We start from the raw sequence: 22174 nt of genomic DNA on the forward strand, positions 1-22174 counted from the left end.
GGCTGAAGCATGCAATACAACTGTATACTTGTAGAACAAAAGCCCGCACCGTATACTAGGAATGAAGATACTTATGGAGGCCTTTTCCGGGAAGCCACCAGATGTGAATCACTTCTAAATCTTTGGATCATTGGTTTATTTCCATGTGACCAAAGATTCCCGAAATAAGCTAGATCCAATAGCTAAGTTGGGAATACTTGTGGGCTACACGAATACACCCCACAACTATTGAGTGTACCTACCTACCAGTGAGAGGACAGTGGTATGCAAAGATCTAAAGTTTGACAAGAAGAAAGCCATGCGAGTATCACTTGAGAGGGAGCTCAAGTTGCATGCAAAGGACGAACTTTTAGTTCCTAAGGAGGAGGAGCCTCAGATTGATGTGGTGTAGCCGCATGCAGAGGATCTAGCAGTGGAGACATCCACTCATGCTGAGACTTCCAACGATGGGCGGAAATGCTCAAGGGAAGCTAACAGGTTGATGTTGGATACACGGGAGAATGTGGGACAACCATATTCTTAGCACAAATAGAGGAGGTCACCTGAGCGGTACACTGGTTACATGGCCCTAGTTGGGGAGTGTGTAGAGTCTGAGCCTTCTTCATTCGAGGAGGAAGTGCAAAAACCAGTCTGGATTGATGCAATGGTGGAGGAGTATGACTCCATCATTCAAAACTATGTTTGGGATGTTGTCTCAAGACCTTAGGACAAGTCAGTGGTGAGTTCTAGATGGCTTTACAAGGTAAAGCAGGCAGCTAATGGAAGTGTTGAGAAACATAAGGCAAGGCTTGTTGCCTGTGGTTTGTCACAGGTCGAGGGGATCGACTACGATGAGACATTTGATCTTGTAGCAAGGTACTCATCTATCATATCGATGTTGGCACTATCAGCTCAGTTGGGTTGGAAGATACATCAGATGGACATGAAGACAACATTCCTCAATGGGAAGATTGAGGAGGAGGAGTACATTGAGTAGCCAGAAGGTTCTGAGACCTTCGATCGTGAGTCACATGTGTTCTGACTCAAGAGGGCTCTGTATGGGCTGAACCAAGCACCCTGTACTTGGTACACCAGGATCGACAGCTATTTCACCGGGTTGGACTTCACCAAGAGTGAAGTAGATGCGAACCTTTACCACATCATGGTAGAAGGTAAGCCATTGATCATTGTTGATGATTTGATTTTGATAGGCGATGATAAACGGATCCAGTCTTGCAAGGAGGGCCTTGCAAGAGAGTTCAAAATGAAAGACATGGGTCTTATGAACTACTTTCTAGGCATGGAGGCATGGCAAAAAGACAGGGAAGTATTTGTGTCTCAAGGCATGTATGCCAAAGAGATACTCAGGCGCTTTCACATGGAGAAGTGCAAGCCCATGCAGACTCCTCTAGCTGGGAAATGGAGGAAGGAGGATGCTACGTCAGGTGAGGTAGTAGCTGCTACTGTTTATCGACAACTTGTGGTTTCACTTATGTATCTAGTGAACACACAACCGTACTTATGCTTTGTAGTGAACCAATTGGGTCAAGCTATGGTTTAGCCTACCAAGCTATTATGGAAGGCAACGAAGCATGTGCTGAGATACCTCAGAGGCACATCTCAGTATGGATTTTGGTACAGACGAACATAGGGAGTGAAGCTTCAGGTCTTCACAGATGCGGATTGGGAAGGGAGTCCATCAGACTAGAAGAGCACTTCTGGAGGAGTCTTCAACCTTGGTTCAGCTACAGTTTCCTGGTACAACAGGAAAAAGAGATCAATTGCACTTAACCGAGTAGAGGTTAAATACATGGTTGCTAGTCATGCTGCATGTGAGGCCATTTGGATGCAGAAGTTTCTAGTGGAATTGTTTAGTCAGAGGATGGATCCAACTGTGATCTACTACAATAATCATAGTTGTATCAAACTCTCTAAAAATCTAGTTTTTCATGACAGGTCCAAGCACATTGATATCTGGTATCACCATCTTCGATGTTTTGTGGTCAAGAGGATCATGTTGTTGTTGTATGTTTTGACCAAGGAATAGGATACAGATATTTTGACTAAGGCATTGTCAAAATGCAAGTTCGAGTTCCACAGAGACGGGATTGGGGTTACTGATAATCCCTTTCTTGTTAAGACAGAGTGTTGAAAATAGAAACAAGAAGTGCTAAAAATAGAAGTACTAAAATTAGCACTACTATAAATAGGATTTCGGGATACCTTCCTATTTTAGTTAGTCCCTAGATTAAAATAGAGAAGTAAAATTCGAATTTGTTCTTAGCAGCTGCTTGATTAATAATTAATTAATTCATCTTGAGTTAATTAGTTGGAGAAAATCAAACATGAAGTCTATGTGAGGACATGCAACAGTTATCCCATTGATTGAGGAATTTATTCCTTAGTTAAAGAGATAAGGATGAGTTGTAATTTGAGTTGTAATTAGTTAGCTCAATTAACTAAGTTAAGTCTAGTTAGAGTAGTTCAAATAGTTTGTTGAGCTAATTATGAGTTCAGTTAGTTAATGCATGCATGCATGTAACTGTTGCACTTCAGATAACTGAATATTCTCTCATAAATAACTCATGCATGTCAATTCAGATAGAGACCCAGTTGAGATCAGATGGTGGGACAATGTACTATGAGTTGCAAGAATATTCCATGGAGGATATCTCTTGCATGCAGAAGGAATTCATTCCTTGGATATTGTGAAATTACTTTTGGGTTTGGTGAGTGTGTGATGAGGCCAATTCACACAGGTGGCAACATTTTACCCAAAGGAAAAGTGCGCACGGAAATAGGAGGCTTGGAGGGCTGAGGGAAGGCATATCTTGTGCCTATTCAGCCTATGAGCTGTATTATTTGATTGTACTGAGAGTAGGATAGTCTGTGAGCTGATTCTTTGTGTAATATGAACATATTTCCACTTGTATGGTAATACAAAGATTGGGGTTTTCAGCTGAGGCTTTCCCCAGAGTATTCTTCTGTGTTCCTGTGTGATTGATTTCTCATTCTCAGTTATATGTGTTCTATTTGATCTTGCTCATATCCGATTAAGCTTCCGCAAGTTTGTTGTAGAAGTAGATCTTGTATTTTTCTTTAGTATATTGCATAATCTATTGATCTATAGTGGGAATTTCTACAAAATGTACCGATACAAATAAAAATCTATTTTACAATCTAGCTTTGGCATGACCTGCCTTTACATGGTTTGTATCAGTGGCCCTTTCTCGTTTGAATGCCTGTAGGCTCACAATTCAACCCTCCTGTCTCTAACTCCCTCACTAACTCTCTCTTTTAAGCCTTTGAGGCTTACAAATTATACACAAAATGATTCTGTTAACCAATTTTGGTTCAGATCCTGAATAATTTCACGTGAATCCTAAATATCCTAATCTAATCCCTAAATTCATGAAGGTAACTCCTAGTTCCTATAACTCACACACTATTCTTGAAATCTCCCTTAACGAGAAGATTTCATTATAATATCCTCACTATTATACAACCCTCATAAAAACATAGGAAAATAAATAATTAATCACTCTTTAGGGAAACAGGTCCCTTGAAACAAAAGACCCTATGCTTACTAAAATGAAATGTCTTTTCTGAGCATTAGATAGCAGAGTGGAGCAACAATTCCACCTATAAGATAATCAAAGAATTTATTATGAGTGAGACCTCTGATTGTACAAAGGATGTAAGCATCTATTCCTCTATGAACAAGGGTTGAGATTCCTACTCTGATGCATCCAAGATGTAGATGTTGGGTTTCTTGTTTCTTTGCCTCAACCTATATCTATTTTGGATCTAAAAGAGGAAAAATCTGGGTTGTGTCATAATTTTATTGTACTTGTGAAACAAATTATTTTATGATAACACGACTAATACCCTGAAGATGAAACATATTTAGATCAACATAAAAACTACTTGTAGAAATAGGAGGAAGTTTCCATGCCACTTTTGGTTGGGTTTCTATTATTTCTCTATCAACTTCATTTACAAAAGAAAATTGACAAGACTCAAACATGGTATTTAATGCAAATGGAGAACTTTCTTCATCCCTTTTAATATCTTTAAAAGAAATATATCTCTAACTAGGATCCATTACAAATATAGAGATTGACTATAAGAGCCTTTATCAGTCAGACATAGAGCTAAAGTTGTTCTGAGACTGGAGTCTACCTCGCTCATTATGGACTCTGCCTATTATAATGTGACTTAACATGCAATCTTAAGGAAATAATATGTACCCAGAAATAATGATGAGGATTGGCTCTGATACCAATTTTCTTAAAAGGCTCCCTCAAGGAGGCGATGAGCTTGAACTTTAACAATCTTCTGCACTTATATGAACTCCTCAAAATATTTACACTATGTTGTGTGTGGTTTTATGTGTGGGATGTACACTATGTGTGTGTGCACATGGTTGAGGAGAAGCCACTCGGTGTTTGTCGGGTGTGGCAAACGATATGGTGTGCATACAAAATATGAACAAAGACAGAAGTAAGGATCGATTAAAGGATAAGTATCAAAATTTTATTTCAATTTTATTATGCATGTCAATTATGATTATGGTTTATGATGATTATCAGTGATCTATGATTCTGGTTTATGATGCTTACATGTTATTTTTTATTTTGGTCTATGATGGTTTTGTTTTGTGCTAACATGATGTGATATGTTTATACATGATGATTTGGTCAAAGATGCTGGTTTGACTTGTTGTGATAGGAATTAAACAAGATTGCAAGTGTACCTTATTGACGAGCTACCAATGAGGTATGATGTGAATTTAATTCGATTTATTTTAAATCTAATGGAAACTATGTGCTTGGTACAACAAGCATGAACATGTCCGATTGATTGGTTGAAATCGACCACAAGAATTAGCAGCAATAGTGAAATAAATTAGGATGGGTAGTAGTATACTGGTAAAGCACTTTAGGAGTAGGGCCATTGTGGGACACTAGTACCTAATAGTGTCCATTGATTTTCATGAGCATGATATGATTGCTATGATGGTTTTAAGGTATGGTATATTCCTTGGTTTTTGTATCTTTCGACGCGAGAAAGCCTTGACAAGGGATGGACTACCCGGGATGGGGGTGCCAAAGGAACTTGGAAGGTGAGTGATTGCACGAAAGGGATTGACTGGATTGTGAAAGGGATTATGTAGCAGAGAAGGGAAGGGCAAGGATGGATTTATTTTGGTCATTAGCATTTCCAAATGGAATCAGATGTGCATTGAGAGTGCACCATGGAACAATGAGCCAGTAATTGTTCACTCAGAGGATTAGTGGCACTAGATTATAATGTTGGACACTAGATGCAGATTTGACTTTGTAGTGGATTCTGGACTTCTTAGGAAGGAGGTGAATCCTGGTATTACTTTGAGGGTGGAGCTATTAGCCTCTAGATTCCCTTATTGATTGATACAAGCATCGTATTCTCTTATTTGGTGGTTTAACAAATGTGCATATGTGTATATGTGGTTATTGTAAATACTATAATGACCTATGTTATAAAGCTCTAGTATGTGGTATGGTTTTTATCTAATCATGTTGTTATTTTTCAGTAGATGGTCATTGTAAATATTGAAACGAGTTATGTTATAAATCTCCATGCGAAGTATGTTTTTTTTTCAGTAGTCTTGTTGGTTATAGGTGTTAAACACGAGGACCGTGTTACCCTACGGGGAGTTTTGTAACAGCCCTAGTGAAAATTCCATGTAAAAATATATATGACCATAGTTGATGGGACACTTATTCAAAGTTGAATGTTGGGTAGGACATCCTAGGGGGTGTTCATTCAGTTGTTTATGGACAAGGAAACTGGCAAAGGAAATGGCCAAGGCTTTGGAAAGGAAAAATGCCATTTTGGCACAATTATTTCTGAAAATAATGGAAATTAAAAGAAAAGGAAGGTGAAAGGTCACAAGTTTCATGTGAGGAGGAAAGTGAAGTAAAATGATGGAAAATGAAGAAAATAGAGGCCTCATTAATAGAAATACTTATGAGGATCAGTGGGGATGGCTTGGTAAGTGTAACCTTTTGTTAATTGAGTTTTGGAGCTCTCTCATTATTCTCTCTCTCTCTCTTGGATACTTAGAGTTTCTTAGAGCACTTTGGCATTGGAGCAAGAAAAAAGAAGAAGGCAAGAGAAATATCAAGTAGGGAAATGCAAGATCAAGAATCTACAACATGATTCGTTGTAGGTATCAACTTGCATGTGTATTCTCCTTGCTAGATTTGGCATACATGGGTTTGCATGTGTTTTTTTTCTACCATGGCATGGGTTTTGCAAGGTGTAACAATATTTTCAACCTAGGCTTACCATTTACTAATAACTTTGATGAGATGGGTTCTCTCATACGGTTTATGTGGGATCGCCGGATTAGATTCAAAGCTAAGTGCGGTGGATCTTTGAACGCACAAACACATGGTCTGAGTGATCCTTGAACCGAACTGAGGATCATGAAGCCACTTGCCTAGTAACCTCTGAACTAGTCTGTGGGTTGCGGTAAAGCCAGATGGTGTACCTCGGTGGGCCCAGAAATCCTTACCAGTGAATGGCGGGATATATGTAAAGCCAAAAGGTGGATTTTCTCTCTGCTGGGCCTAGTGATCCTAGGATGGGTTGCAATATAAATCCTAGAGAGTATGACTCTGGGTAAATCTAGAGAGACTAGGAGGCAGTCAAATTCCTCATGGTGTAGGTGGAGAACTCCGGTTGAATCCATGTTCATTTGAGCTATTGGTGTGTTCTATGAGTCACACATTCGTGATTGGAATATGGCACGAGGTGATTGGTTGAAGGGAGACTTAGCTTAGCCAATCTATGGTTGGGTGGAACACGGTAGCCCCATCTCTAGTTGGTTCATTGCATTCATTAATGAGAAATTTATTCCCTTGATTTTAATGCGTAAATGTATTGATGGATATCTAGATTTTTATGGCTGATATGTTTATGGTATTTTTGTTCCTATAATGTTGGTTATATGTATATTTTATGACAGCAACTATGTATGACTCTTAGCATGTTTTTACTTGTATATGAATGGATAATGTGTCCATGACCTAATAACTGATAGTGCAACAATTGAAATGAGGGAACAATGGTCCATAACTATTTTCATATAAGTATGATATCCCTACACGTAATTCTGTTTCTTACACGTGTAGGTTACATGTTGATGATGTGTTTGACAAAATGCATGTCATAGCTAGTAGGGGTCTAGTTATGGTCTTCTTCAATTTATTTCTTTTGCATCATTATTTCCCTGTATTTTTATTGATTCTAAGATATCACTCCATTCTGGGTAGTGACATGGGCTCTGGGCCTTAGAAAGTGGTTTAAATCCTGGGGTCGCTAGCACAAAACAAGAAAATTTGGTTTGTTGTCACTGGCAGGCAAGCCTGTGAGAGCGACTTTGGTTTTCTGGTCACTCCCTTGCCCATAGCATGAGAGCGACTTTGGCCTAAGAGATCCAAAATAAGATTGGGACTCAGGGATAAGCTGTCTGAGTGGCTAACATCTCTCCTAGGGGTTCTGAAGCTGATGTTGGATGACTGTGATGTTTCTGTTGATTCCACTTCCTTAAGGTCACATAGGAGATCGAATCTGATCATAGTATCCTCTTGTTTCATGTTTACCCCTGATGGATAGTGCCTTGGGTAGATGTGGGAGGAGAGTGTTACAATCCACCTTAAAAACTTACCATTAATTTCATGACTACCCCCCATCCTTTTAATTTAATGACCTTGACTTTCCTTTCCATATCTTATCCCAAAATAAATTTGAGAATACACATTGGGAATTGAAATATGAATATTTTATTTACAAATGAATTGGAGAATATCATATCTTATTTAATGTAAATTTTAGAAGACACCTTGGGAATTGAAATATGGATATTAATTTAGAAATAAATTAGAGAGGGCCATATCTTATCCAATGTAAATTTGAGAAGACACATTGGGAATTGAAATATGGATATTTAATTTAGAAATAAATTGGGTAAGACCATATCTTATTTAAATTAAATTTGAGAAGACATATTAGGAATTGAAATATGAATATTTAATTTAGAAATAAATTTGAGAAGACCATATATTATCCAAAGTACATTTGAGAAGATACTTTGAGAATTGAAATATGGATATTCAATTTAGAAATAAATTGGATAAAGGTCATATCTTATCCAAAAGTAAGTTTGAGAAGACACCTTGGGAATAATAAAAGGTCATATCAGTAAAATAGAATTACAGAGTCACATGTGTAGGTATATACCAGTATTACTTAATAATTATAAGCCAATATTTTCAGATTAATTAAACATTAATCAAAATTAGCATGAAAAGATCAAGTAGGGCATTGCAATTATTTATTTACATGATTCTATATATGATTTTCCTTTCATGTAGATTATTTTATAGGACACAAAAATTATATCAATCATTTGTCTGATTTTTCCTACTCACAAATTGTCAATATTCCATTCAGAATAATATTCAAATGTTAAAGATTAAATTTCAAGAAGTTTTCCCTTGCCATACAGATCTCATCTTGGTGGTCTACATGAATGAGGTGAAAATGGTTCTCTAGGTGGGAGGACATGAGTTACTAATGTATGTTTTTTTTTCTATTATGGTGGACTCATTGGATGTTCTTTACGAAACAAGTGAGGAAAATTTTCAACTGTGGGAGCAAAACTATTTTGGACAGGGTGAATGAATAGGTGTCTTAGAGGGATGGATTTGTTATTTTCCTTATGGATTCTTGAAATCTTTTCTTCAATAGTTTCTATCTTCTCATCAATATTTGTAACAATTTTCCCTACCACAGGAAAAATTGTTCCTCACCCTTCTGTTAGCTCTTCTCTAAATCTTTCGGTAGTGGTTGCATCTTTTCCTGCCATACTTTTAGTATCTCTAACTTCTTCTATGATTTCTGTGAACTTTAGATTTAAATTATTTGTTTGAAGAGACTACTGAATTTATAAACACTTGAAGGTTGTTTGTATGTTTATTTATAGCATAATTATTTGTACCATAAACATAATCTTACATGCCTCTTAGAGCAAGATTCATCTAATTTACTTGCTCTCAAACTGTTTAAATTCTTCTATTAGTATCAGGTAGATCACTTTCTTCTTTTAATTCCAGAGGAAGGGCTTTATAATAATTTTGTTATTCCTCTAGTACTATCCCTCTGAATGGGTGAAATGATGAGGTAGACTCAATTTTTTGGCCATCTAGGCTTTTCCAATTGTGCCTAGCAGTGTTGGCTTCTGCTTAAGACTTATTTCCCGTATCTAACATTTTTATTGTCATCTCTTCTTGTTTGGCTTCCAAACGAAGAAAGATATCCAATAATTTCTTTATGCATCAATATTTTCCATTCTAAGGCTAGCTTTCTGTTAGCTTCTTGTGCAATTATTTCATTAAACTAGACTCATTTAGTGTGAGTATATAAATCCTAGTTTATTATTTTGTTCATCCAATTTGGATTTACTTGCAGTTTCTTGGCTCCCTTCACGAGTGGGAAGAACTTATGCATCTCTGGGATTGAAGGTCTCCTTATATCTCCCGGGATTGGATTTCTGAATATATATTCAAGGATGACAAAGTCAGCTTGTTCTATGTAGCCAAGTCCATATCTTGGGGTTGTTGGGGACCTATAGTAACTGAATATTTCTTGTAGTATTGCATCGAAAGTTTCCAAAGATGTCATATGATGTATCATCAATACATTATCATCATGTGGAAAATGAATGGCTGCAGACTTAGGCTGTGGACAAGGATTAAGATAAGTAGATGCAGGTGGTGGAACGTTAGTTCTAGGATTGTGATTTTGATGCTCAAATTGGACTATTTATGGGGATTCACCATAATGGGCTGTCAGACTTTGTAAATAAATAAGTTGAGTACAGTTAGGAAATTTAATAGAATACATAACTGAGCCTAAATATTGGGCTAATTTCTGTAATGGAGTATGTGCACATGGTGGTTGAGGTGTTTTAGATTAGAACAAAATGATTGTAGAAGAGCTTGACTCTTTAATATTTGCTGAGGTGATGGCTTTTTCATAGGCAATTTGGGTACATATATCACCCAATTTTCTGGAAATGAAAGGTTCTCCCATTTAACCCTCTGATGCTCCATTTTCTGATTCAATGGATCAGTTAGGATTAAGATATTGGATTGTGATTCTTTACTTGAGGTATGTAGAATAACTAGATACATAGTATTGGTATGTAGAATACAACAATGGGTTCAGATAACAATTTTCGTTCTTCGATCTCTTAGATCACAACCAATGGTTTTGCTATGTAGATTAAGAATGTCCCCAAGTGTTCATCAAATGCATATACATAAAAGTTTGTAAATCACTCAAACCTTACATGACCATTAGATAGTGGAGTAACAATTCCACCTATGAGAGAATCAAAGAACTTATTATGAGTGAGATCTCTAATTGTACAAAGGATGTAAGCATCTATTCCTCTATGAACAAGGGTTGAGATTCCTACTCTGATGCATCCAAGATGTAGATATTTGGTTTTGTGTTTCTTTGCCTCAACCTATATCTGGTTTGGATCTAAAAGAGGAATAGCCTAGGTTGTGTCACAATTTTGTTGTACTTGTGAAACAAATTATTTTATGATAACACGACTAATAGCCTGAAGATGAAACATATTTATATCAACATAGACATTGCTTGCAGAAATAGGAGGAAGTTTCCATGCCGCTTGGGGTTGGGTTTCTACTATTTCTCTATCAACTTCATTTACAAAAGAAAATTGACAAGACTCAAACATGGAATTTAATGCAGATGGAGAAGTTTCTTCATCCTTTTTAATATCTTTAAAAAAATTAGATCTCTGACTAGGATCCATTACAAATACAAAGATTGACTATAAGAGCGTTTATCAGTCAGACATAGAGAGGCTACCTGGCTTATTATAGACTCTGCCTATTATAATGGGACTTAACATGCAATCTTAAAGAAATATATGTACCCAGAAATAATAATGAGCACTGGCCCTGATACCAATTTTCTTCCCAAGCTCCCTCAAACAGGAAATGAGCTTGAACTTTAACAATCTTTTGCACTTATATGAACTCCTGAAAATATTTACACGAACCTTCATGCAAGCCCAACACCTTTGCAACTTCCCCTCTCTCGGCCTCTTGCCTATACGGGACTCAAGCGAATTCGGGACGAACTTTCTGCAAAATTAAAATATGTTACAATATACCAGAGTAACCATCTAAAAACATGTTTTATTAACAGAGTCAAATGGTTGAATAGTACATACCAAAGCGACTCCCTAAAAATCTCGCGAGATTAAATTTGTTTGGTATTTTTTTGAAAAAAATAACGAGAATTCATACCTCAATTAAATATATACTGTGGATGAGAAATGTGAAAAAAAATTCAGAAATAATAAGCATTTCTATTATTTCAAAGATAGGGATATATTTTGGATTTATACTTATATGTGAAATCTTGAGAATCTCTTGCAATTAGCAACAAAATATTTTCAAAATTTGCATATTCTTAGTAGTATAGATGATTTATAAAATAATAATATAAAATGGTTAAAAATTAGTTGTGTTTTTTATTGGAATGGGAAGAAATAATTATTTATTATATATTTGTTTTTTATTTAAAATATTTAAATAAATTCATCACTTTAATAAAGACATTTAAATTGTGTAAACTTTACTATTAAGACTTATAATTCCAATAAATTTTAACAAATTTTTAACATATATATAAAAAGGTCACCGCCAAGCTAGACACTGATGAAGAAGAAGAAACATATTTAGATCAACATAAACATTGCTTGAAGAATAGGAGGAAATTTCCATGCCACTTGGGGTTGGGTTTCTACTATTTCTCTATCTACTTCATTTACAAAAGAAAATTAACCAGAATCAAACATGGAATTTAATGCGGATAGAAAAGTTTCTTCATCCCTTTTAATATCTTTAAAAAAAATAGATCTCTGATTATAAGAGCGTTTATCAATAAGACATAGAGCTAAATTTGTTCTAGGACTGGAGGCTACCTGGCTCATTATAGACTATGCCTATTATAATGGGACTAAACATGCAATCTTAAAGAAAGATATGTACGCAGAAATAGTAATGAGCACTGACTCTGATACCAATTTTCTTCAAAAGCTCCCTCAAATAGGAAATGAGCTTGAACTTTAACAATCTTTTGCACTTATATGAACTCCTGAAAATATTTACACGAACCTTCACGCAAGCCCAACACCTTTGCAACTTCCCCTCTCTTGGCCTCTTGCCTATACGGGACTCAAGCGAATTCGGGACGAACTTTTTGAAAAATTAAAATATGTTACAATATACCAGAGTAACCATCTAAAAAAATGTTTTATTAACTTTGTCAAATGGTTGAATAGTACATACCAAAGCGACTCCCTAAAAATCTCGCGACATTAAATTTGGTTGATATTATTTGAAAAAATCATGAGAATTCATACCTCAATTAAATATATAATGTGGATAGAAATGTGCACAAAAATTAGAAATACCAAGCATTTCTATTATTTCAAAGATATGGATATATTTTTGATTTATACTTATATGTGAAATCTTGAGAATCTCTTGCAATTAGCAACAAAATAGATGACTTATAAAATAATAATATAAAATGGTTAAAAGTTAGTTGTGTTTTTTTACTGGAATCGGAAGAAATAATTAATTATTATATATTTGTTTTTTATTTAAAATATGTTTTAAAATATTTAAATAAATTCATCACTTTAATTAAGACATTTAAATGGGGCAAATTTTACCATTAAGACTTATAATTCCAATAAATTTCAACAAATCTTTAACATATATATATATATATAATGTTATGGCCAAGCCACACCAACTACTAAGTTTACTAAGGCATACATATTCTGCGCCTGTAGTTTTGAAGTTGTTGAATTGAGGCTTCTGTGATCCATATATATATATATATATATATATAATGTCACGGTCAAGCCACACCAACCACCAAGTTTACTAAGGCATACTGTTTTACCCCTGTAGTTTTGAACTTGTTGAATTGAGGTTTCTGTGATCCATATCAAGTTTATGAGATATTTTTCGATGTAAATCACATGAAATTTCATTTGTCGACGTGTTTCAAACCAACCAGTGTGGTTCATCGTCATGACAATGAACCACACTGATTGGTTCCAAGTGTTTCAAACCGAGTGTGATTCATTGTCAGGCCAATGAATTACACTGGTTGGTTCAAACCAACCAGTGTGGTTCATCATCAGGACAATGAACCACACTGATTGGTTCGGAACGACGTGTTTCAAACAAAGTGTGATTCATTGTCAGGGCAATGAATTGCACTGGTTGGTTGGAAACGCTTTGACAAGCTGTTTCAAACCAACCAGTGTAATTCATCATAAAAAAATGAACCACACTGATTGGTTTGAAACACTTTGAATTCATCATAAGAAAATAAAGCACACTGATTGGTTTGATTAGTTTGAAACACTTTGACAAATGACATTTCATGAAAAATCTCTCATAAAATTTTGAACTTACGAACTTCTTAAAAAACAACACATCAAACTTCCCAAACATAAATAATTACCACCTAATTAAATAGAACTTCCCAAACATGAACAATTACGGTTGGCGGATAAAAATGCCTTCGGCAACTTGAAACGATTAATTACTTCCCGCCATTAGAGTTCAAGTTAACATTAGCATCCAAGGACCTCGAATTGACCCGCATATCAATAAATGTATATTTGAATATACATATTTATTACTACGCAGAGATCTTTGCTTCCACGGTTGCCAATAAAATCCAGGTGTACAATTTTGCTGACGTGGTGTATTTACTTCTGAGCGTGGGCTAGAAGAACTGTATGTGGGCAATCCTTGCGTACTAAGTAATTTATGTCGGCGAAAGTAATATGCGTGGACAGGACGTGGTCCCTCGCAGAAAAACAGGTCGAGAAATAAAATAAAAATTCAAAGGACGACCCAGCGGTGAGATTGTTTATGGATTGTTCATTAATTTTTGCATTGAGCTACACAGTGGTTAAATTTGGACACCCGGTCGGACAGGGCAGATTGCAGCAAGAGCAATAGTCGTAACAAGACGTGGCAGATGAAGAGCGTCAGAAGATCAGCTGCAAGGCATTCACTATATGGTGGCGTAAGTAAGCGTCACTAGCGAAGCTGGGTTTCCGAAATTAGGGTACCCGGAAAGCGGGCAAGGATCTGGCCCCGCTCTTATTCTTTCCCAGAAATGGCAGCTTGTGCACATGATGCCGCAGCATTTGTTTTGAGGGGCCACTCTGCTATTCTCAATTTCCCCATCTTGCTTCAGTACTTTCCTTGCCCTCCCACGACTTCCTCAAAAGACATTAAGACCGCTGCTGCAGCAGCAAAAATTAGTTTAAAATTGAGAAACTTTTCATTTCAGGAGAGCAGAAACGAAGGTGTCCGACATAACGCTACAGATGAATCTTCATCCATAGCTGCGAACTTTAACCCAACAGCCGAATTGATGTCGAAGCAGTACGGGTGCCCCGCTGTTGGAAGGTTCCACCCATCTGCTTCCTTGGAAATGACTGAGAATAATGAAGATCGGCTTATTATCAACTCTGCATGTTTGCCAAAGAACATAGAATTTGATCTTCGACCACGCCAACCCCACGGGTGAGTAACAGATATTGATTTCCAAACCAGTTCGCCAATGAATATAGAATTTGATCTTCCGACCACGCAAACCCCACGGATGGAGGAACAGATATTGATTTCCAATGAGGGAGAAGAACTATTACTTTGGAATTTCTGCGTGTAATATCATTTTCTATAGGTGAACATTAAAGGTTCAGCATAGTCTTCCACCCGTTGATTGCAGGTTACTGGGATATCTAGAAAAAGAAAAAGATCAGACAATTATGAATGGCGGTAAAAATTATTGTAACTACTCCCCATGAGGAGTTGGTTAAAATGACTGACTATTTAATTAAGTATTGAGTTTAAGTGTTGAGTCAAGTTGAGTGATGAATAAGTGTTTAGTGTAGTTTATATTTAAAATTTGAATTAATTTAATTAAGTGTATATGTTAAAGGTTATTCATTAGTTTAAAATGTTTAAATATTTTTTACAGGATTCATTGTAAGAACCAAGTTTTGTGTGATCAACTAGTGTGTTTAATGTGTAAATTTATGTTTTATCTCTTTTGCTTTTCTAGTAAATTGATATCAAAACGAGATTTGAAGCCGTGAGCTTAAATTGATTGCAGATTTCTGGAATATTTGGGAATTCTACGGACATAGACGCAGTCAAAAAATTGACCACGCTCATGTCCATAAGATTCCCCAATATTCTGGGAATCTGCAATCCACTTAAGGATTACCGATTTGAAGAGTTAAATTGAAAAATCAGAAGATAGTTGGGAAAGAGCATCGGTGTAGCGACAGTCTGCAGAGTCGAACTGTGTGAAGAGAGTCAAAAGTTTGTAGGTGTTATAGCCACCATGGTGAGAAACAAATACAGTTGCATTCTGTGAGTCGCCTCACAAAGCCACAACAGAACTGAAAAGGGAGAGAGCCTGCAGCCATAGCTTGCAGAGTCAAAGCGTGTGACATGAGAAGTCACGGAAGAAAAATCCGCCCCGGCGGCTGACAGAACTGTCACCAAGTCCTTTAAAAGTCGATAAGGCCTCCATAGTTGGATGGGCCTCGAAAAAAAGTCATCACAGTTAAATACGCCCGCTCGTTTCGAAAAGTAAAGAGTTCTCTTTTTTAATTTGGGTGAAGCTATTTTTGAAAAAGATTTTGTACAAAGAGGTTATAAAGTTTTATAAGAGTTGTTTATTTTTAAAGGATTTTTTTAAAACCAAAGTGCATGGTATAATAAGAATTTTAAGGAGGCATATCAAAGGATTAAAAAAAAAAAAAGTACATGGTATAATAAGAATTTTATGGTTAATAAGAATTTAAGGAGGCATATTAAAAGATTAAAAAAAAAAACCAAAAGTGCATGGTATAATAAGAAGTTTATGGTTAAAGAGTATTGTGATGGAATTTTGTGGAGATATATATTTTTTGGAAATTTTAATCAATAAGAAAGTTTAGTTATTTTGCAAGTTTGTGAGTTTATAAAATTATTTGGCTTTTTGTCAAGCATGACATTGTGAGTTTATAAAATTATTTGGTTTTTTGTCAAGCATGACAGTGTGTTCATTGAAGATTGTGTCTTACCCGCGCATATTGAAAATTATATTTATTTTTGGGGGCGATATGGAAGACAACCTCATGCAATTAGAAAAGTAGCTATAAGAAAAGGAATGACAACAGTCATGAGTCACAAAGCTCCACTGAAGAAGACTAGGAAAATGAATTGAAAAGAAGAAGCAAAGATTGTTGCCATGGTTAGAGAGGTTCATGTCATAGCCGAGGAACTTAGAAGTCTAGCAGAAGACAAAGAAGAAATCAAGGGTGATTGGTGTAGCTTTGATCTGCTACCACCTCTTATGTTTACAAGTAAATATTTTGATCATTGGGTTATGAAGATGTTAACTTTTCTTCGAGCTAAAGAGTTAATTCAGTACAAGTCTAATAACCCATATGATGAAGTATGTGATGCTTTAGAATTGAATTTTATAAAATAGGCATTAGATAAGAAGTGTTTGTGCAAGATAGAAAAAAGTACAACTTCCAAGGAAGAATGGAAGATTCAGAGTTTGACACAAAGGGGAGTGCCATGCAACAACAGGTTATGTCACAAGCAAAGAATTCAACCGCAGATATCAGAGTATATGAGCAAGACTATGAGAGGAAAACAGAGCTTGGAGAACCCACTCAAAAGTGGATGATTGTTGTCAAGACCATAAAATTGAAACCCATTATGCAAACATGCATATGGATGAAGAAGATGCAACAAAGATTGCACAGAGAGAAGTTGAACCCTCTGTGTGTGGAATAGAGCAAGAGCAAATAAATGCTCAAGGATTCATTGTCATGTGGATGATACAGATGATGGTGAATCCCATTGTGATGAGACACATGTGGATGATGACTGCAAAGTTATATGTGAATTGGTGAATCTAGTCGTAGTTCATGGATTTGGTGAAGTTGAAATTGTCAATAAAATTGACAATGAGCACATGCATGCTTAGATATCCCACCATAGTGTGGATGAATATTATGTTGATGATATGTGTGGTTTCTTTTTTGAAACGGGGGTTGATTGTGGCAATATGGTAAAAGCAATGTTTGATGAAGCATTGAAGATTGAAACTGTCATTGTAGCAGCAAGATATGAAGCCGTTGGAATTGCTCATAAAATAATATGTGATCTAGTAGCAACCGATGATCCAGAAGAGGATAAAGTGATTGAAGAGTTTTTTATGAGAATATCCACTAACAGCTCAACAGTGGAAGACAACCTCCTGCAGCTAAAAAAAAGTCAGATGTAGAGTAGGAAACTCTCACTGAAGAGCATAATAAAGATGATTTTAACATTATTTTTGAATATATAGGTGTTCAGAATAGCATCGCCAAAGAAGTTGAAGCAAGGTTGTTAATAAATTTGATGCAGATTTGAAGTTCATTGAAGAATGAATTCAAAAATCAATAGAACAAATTGATGCGAGCCTTAAAGTAGCAGCTGGAATAAAAGAATTGAATGAAATGGTGAATATTGATCTTGAGTGTGCAGATTATAGGAAAAAAGTAGTAGTACTTGATGATGAAAGTGAAAAGAATGATATGAAAGACAAAGATGAATGTATTGAAACCATTTTTCAGAAATGGAGTCAAGAAGAGACATGATTCCTCTATCAAGAAATATGACAAAAAGAAAGCAAGAAATATGAAGCGCAAGAAGCAGAGAAATAAGATAGTTTGAAGATGCAATGTTGTGGCAACAGTCCATGGTTGGATGAACATTTGAAGGGGAAGACTTAGTAGACAAGATCAAATTGAGTTTCAGCACAAATTCAAGAAAAACCAAAGAAAAATTGCAGCAATAGCAAGTAAAGGAATTTATAGCCTACAACAAGAAAGCACAACTGAGAATAAAGAAATTTCAAGGATATAAAATTTGAAATAAGAGAAAAAAAATGCAAATTTGTGAAAGTCTTGAGCCATTATAATCCTAGCTAAGACATAGACGAGCAGGCATGTTTGAGTGATAATTAAGTCAATTTTTATTGAAAACCTAGCAGGCATAGTTGAGTCATGTTTGAGTTATGTTAAGTCATATGGTCATAATTAAGGGGGAGTGTTAGAAATTGTAATTACTCCCGCATGAGGAGTTGGATAAAATGAAAGAGTGAGTTAACTAAGTGTTGAGTCAAGTTGAGTGATGGATGAAGGGTTAAGTGCAGTCCATATTAGAGTGTGAGTTAACTTAATTAAGTGTGTGTGCATGTTAAGATATTTTAGGCGAGTCACTAGTTGAAAATGTTTAAATACCCTTCATCGGGTTCATTGTAAGAATCAAGTGCCGCAACTCATGTGTTTTATGTGTGAATGTGAATTTATGTTTTGTCTCCTCGACCTTTCCAACAAATGGATCCTAATTCTGATGTGTTTTATGTGTGAATTTATGTTTTGTCTCCTCCGCCTTTCCAACAAATGGATCCTAATTCTGATTTTGAGTTATAGAAATATTCCAAAAATCTGTAATGGACATAAACTCTTCTGTCTAGTTGAAGTGTATGTTTGGTAGAGGTATTAGTGTTGAATGATTCCTATAATGTATGTTTGGTAGAGGTAGTAGTGTTGAATGATTCCTATGGATTTCTATGTCCAGAGAATATTTGGAAGATGGGTCAAATAATTGACACTCATCTTTAAATATTCTCAAAATCTGCAATTTAAGATTTTCAAACCTTGGATCCTAATTCTGATTTTGAGTTATAGAAATATTCCAAAAATCTGTAATGGACATAAATTCTTCTGTCTAGTTGAAGTGTCTATTTGGTAGAGGTAGTAGTGTTGAATGATTCCTATGGATTTCTATGTCCAGAGAATATTTGGAAAATGGGTCAAATAATTGACACTCATCTTTAAATATTCTCAAAATTTGCAATTTAAGATTTTCAAACCTTCTAATCTTCTCTAGACAAAAAAAAATAGTACTATTAAATTATAGGGTTTCTCAAAATAACGGAAATATTTTTATGGATTTCTATTTCTAACCTAATCCATTGCAAATGTAAGATGTGTTAACATTATCATATTATGTAATAAAATCGAGTTTACTCTTGAATTTCCTGGTGTTCTTTTCTTCGAGACCTATATAACAATGGTCAGGGAAAGCCCTACATCGAAACATTGCCCAATGTGTTTCAGGAACTTCATAGCTGATTACATCCTTGAAACCTAATTTTAGCACACCATACAGGTATATTTCTTCTACTCAGTCCACTAGGAGAAGAAATTTGAAAGAACTGAAGGCGTAGGAGGTTGGAGTTCAAAGCAGGTATTTTCTCTGATGAAGCTTTACTTTTTCATTACCTTCTGAACCTCAAGTAATTTATGGAACGTTGCATCAGACACTTCGACAATGAAGTAAAAGATCGTTTTCCTGTTTAGAAAAGAGCTGCAGTTCACAAGGGCTTTTCTTTAGAAGAAGTAGTTTAAATTCATTCTGAATAAAGGAGAAACCTGGTTTGGTTTGGAATATATTTCAGCTACACACCATTGTCAAATTTTCATGTGCACTCAAACTATCAGCATATGCATTACAGCCCAAATCCATATACTAGCATTTGCACCTAATGTTGAAAAGGAAACGCCGTAAGGCATAGTGTGTGGAAGAATATTGAAATGTGAATGGGATTTTTTGAAAGCAAGGGTCGATGATAATGAATTTGAATTGAGGAAGCCATGCCAAAAACCCTATTCGGGGGTTAAAGTGCCTATGAAATGGAATAAAAGTAGTCATGCATATCCACTGAACTTGTTTAGATACCTTAAAGATTGCCTAGTTGAAGGTGAAGTTAAACAAATGAATTCATGCGAACAACAACTGGGTATCCATATCGATATAAATTTTTTTAAGGAGAGGCATGTTAATCTTTTCAAACAACATTCTAATGTATTTTCCTAGAAATATGAAGACCTTAAACCATGTCACATTGTGATGAACTAAATCCCTGCAAGGATATATTTCTTATGACGCAGTGCACTTAGGAAGTTTTGTTGTTGGAAAGTTTGATTGGGCTGCATTGAATTAAGCAAGGCTAAAACATTAATGTGGACGTTGTAGATATAGTTGTTCTGCATGTTGTTGAATCTCTTTGCAAGTTTGGTTTCATCGTGCCCATATGCTAAGGAGAGGGTCCTCTTGAGAGAATTGAATTTGTTGTCATTATCCACTACTAATTCTTCTTGTTTTTGGACAACTTCATAACGACAATCGCTATTGTTGTCATTGTTATTGCTGAAATTGTTGTGAGAGAGGTTGGAGAACTGGACTTGAGGTAGTCTGCTGCTGTTTCCATTGCCATCCATGGCTTCATTGTTTAAAAAACCATCTATGAAGGGATCCACTCTCCAACAACCCACTAAAAGAGGCAATGTTGGGCAGTTGCAGTTTGTTTTGCTGATAAATATCAGGCAAAGAAGCCATCACTTCATCTGCACTTGGTGATTCATCTCGTTCTACCCCTTGTACTCTCTGAGAATGACCATTTTTCTTGTAAATTCGGCACAGCACCCGATCATCAAGCTGGAGAACAGAAGTACCATCAAAATCAACAATACCAATTTTAGTTGAATGAATCAATTCCTATTCATAAAGAATCAAAACACAAGAACTGTGAAAGGAAAATCATTCATATTGATCAATATTCAAGAAGACATCATTTTGTAGGGTGTGTTATTTGTATTTACACAATTGATTTTTTTATCCAATCAACTATGCTATTCTCTATGCTTTTGCTAGGTTCCTTCATCACCACCATCATTGGGAAATTCATTTCCCTCTTGAAGTATGAAACGAGTAGCAATTCCCAATTGATCTCACACTACCACCACAAAGAAGCTAGCAATCCTAATATACAAATCAAACCAGCCATCCTATCAAGCGATCCATGTAGTTCTCAATCTATAGCTTTGATAACCCAAAACTCAAATCTTTTATATTTAATATGCACAAAAATTTTCACATTAATATGTCTGGATCTCATTCTAAGATCTTTACAGATTTGATACAGAGGTAAACCAGATTTTTCATACTACGACAAGCAATATTAGCAAGTCTTTGAGTCTCTCTTATGTAATGTCTCCTTATTTGATAGAGTTGACGTTGTATGAGCATCGACTGCATTGAATGGATCATCCAATAGATAAATGTCAACATCGTTATATACTGCTCTAGCCAACTGAATCCTCTGTTTTTGTCCTCCACTCATATTCAATCTCTCTTCCCAATCTCAGTCATATCTCCATGAGAAAAACTCTCGATATCCTTGTCTAATGCACAAGCTTTTATTGCCTTCTTGTATTGAATTTTGTCTATTGGTTTCCCATAAAGTATGTTATCTCTGAAAGTACCACTCTGAATCCAAGTTGTTTGTGCCACGTAGGCAACATTGCCATATACTTCAACCTGCACGTAGTCCAATCAAAAATTTTATGGAAGAATTTATGTATATAGAAAGCAAAAAAGCTGCATCTACAATCTTGTTGAACTATGAAATGGTTACTTTTGCTCAAGAAGAGTAGTTAATGCTCAACTTACATCTGAAATTTTTGGGATTTCTCCAAGAATTGTATATAGCAGAGCAGATTTCCCTGATCCCTCTGAGCCACAAATTGCTACCTTTCCTCGAGTTTTAATGTGCAGATTTATTCCCTTCAAATGTTGGCTTTGTCAATGAAGATTCTGGATCCCAGCTGAGTATGGCTTGGTGAATTTCGATGGTATACTAGGATCTGGAAAGTTCTTTCCTCACAACAGAATCTAGTCTCAGCTCATCATATTGTAAGAACTTGTCCAAAACGATCTAAGGAGACTTTAACCTGAATTAATATAGCCAAAACTTCAGGTAGCATTCTCACTGGATCTTGTATCACACGGAATGTTGCAAGCACTGTAAATATGGTTGTGGCAGTTAACGGTGGATCCCCTATGATAGGACACCCGACAAAAACTATAGATGCAGTAATGAT

The 22174-nt window shown here is 35.8% G+C and overlaps 1 protein-coding gene across 1 annotated transcript; it reads left to right on the forward strand.

Annotated features, from left to right (window-relative positions):
• Positions 1-14283: 14283 nt before the first annotated feature.
• On the forward strand, positions 14284-14700 carry LOC149198643 (uncharacterized). The gene has a single exon (XM_089400328.1). It carries the CDS (start codon positions 14284-14286, stop codon positions 14698-14700), a length of 417 nt encoding a protein of 138 aa, XP_089256454.1.
• The last annotated feature ends 7474 nt before the right edge of the window (positions 14701-22174 follow it).

This window comes from Pinus tabuliformis, chromosome 2_1 (assembly GCF_031772625.1).
Source record: "Pinus tabuliformis cultivar Carrire ecotype Pingquan chromosome 2_1, CPIR1, whole genome shotgun sequence".
NCBI classification, from domain to species: domain Eukaryota; kingdom Viridiplantae; phylum Streptophyta; class Pinopsida; order Pinales; family Pinaceae; genus Pinus; species Pinus tabuliformis.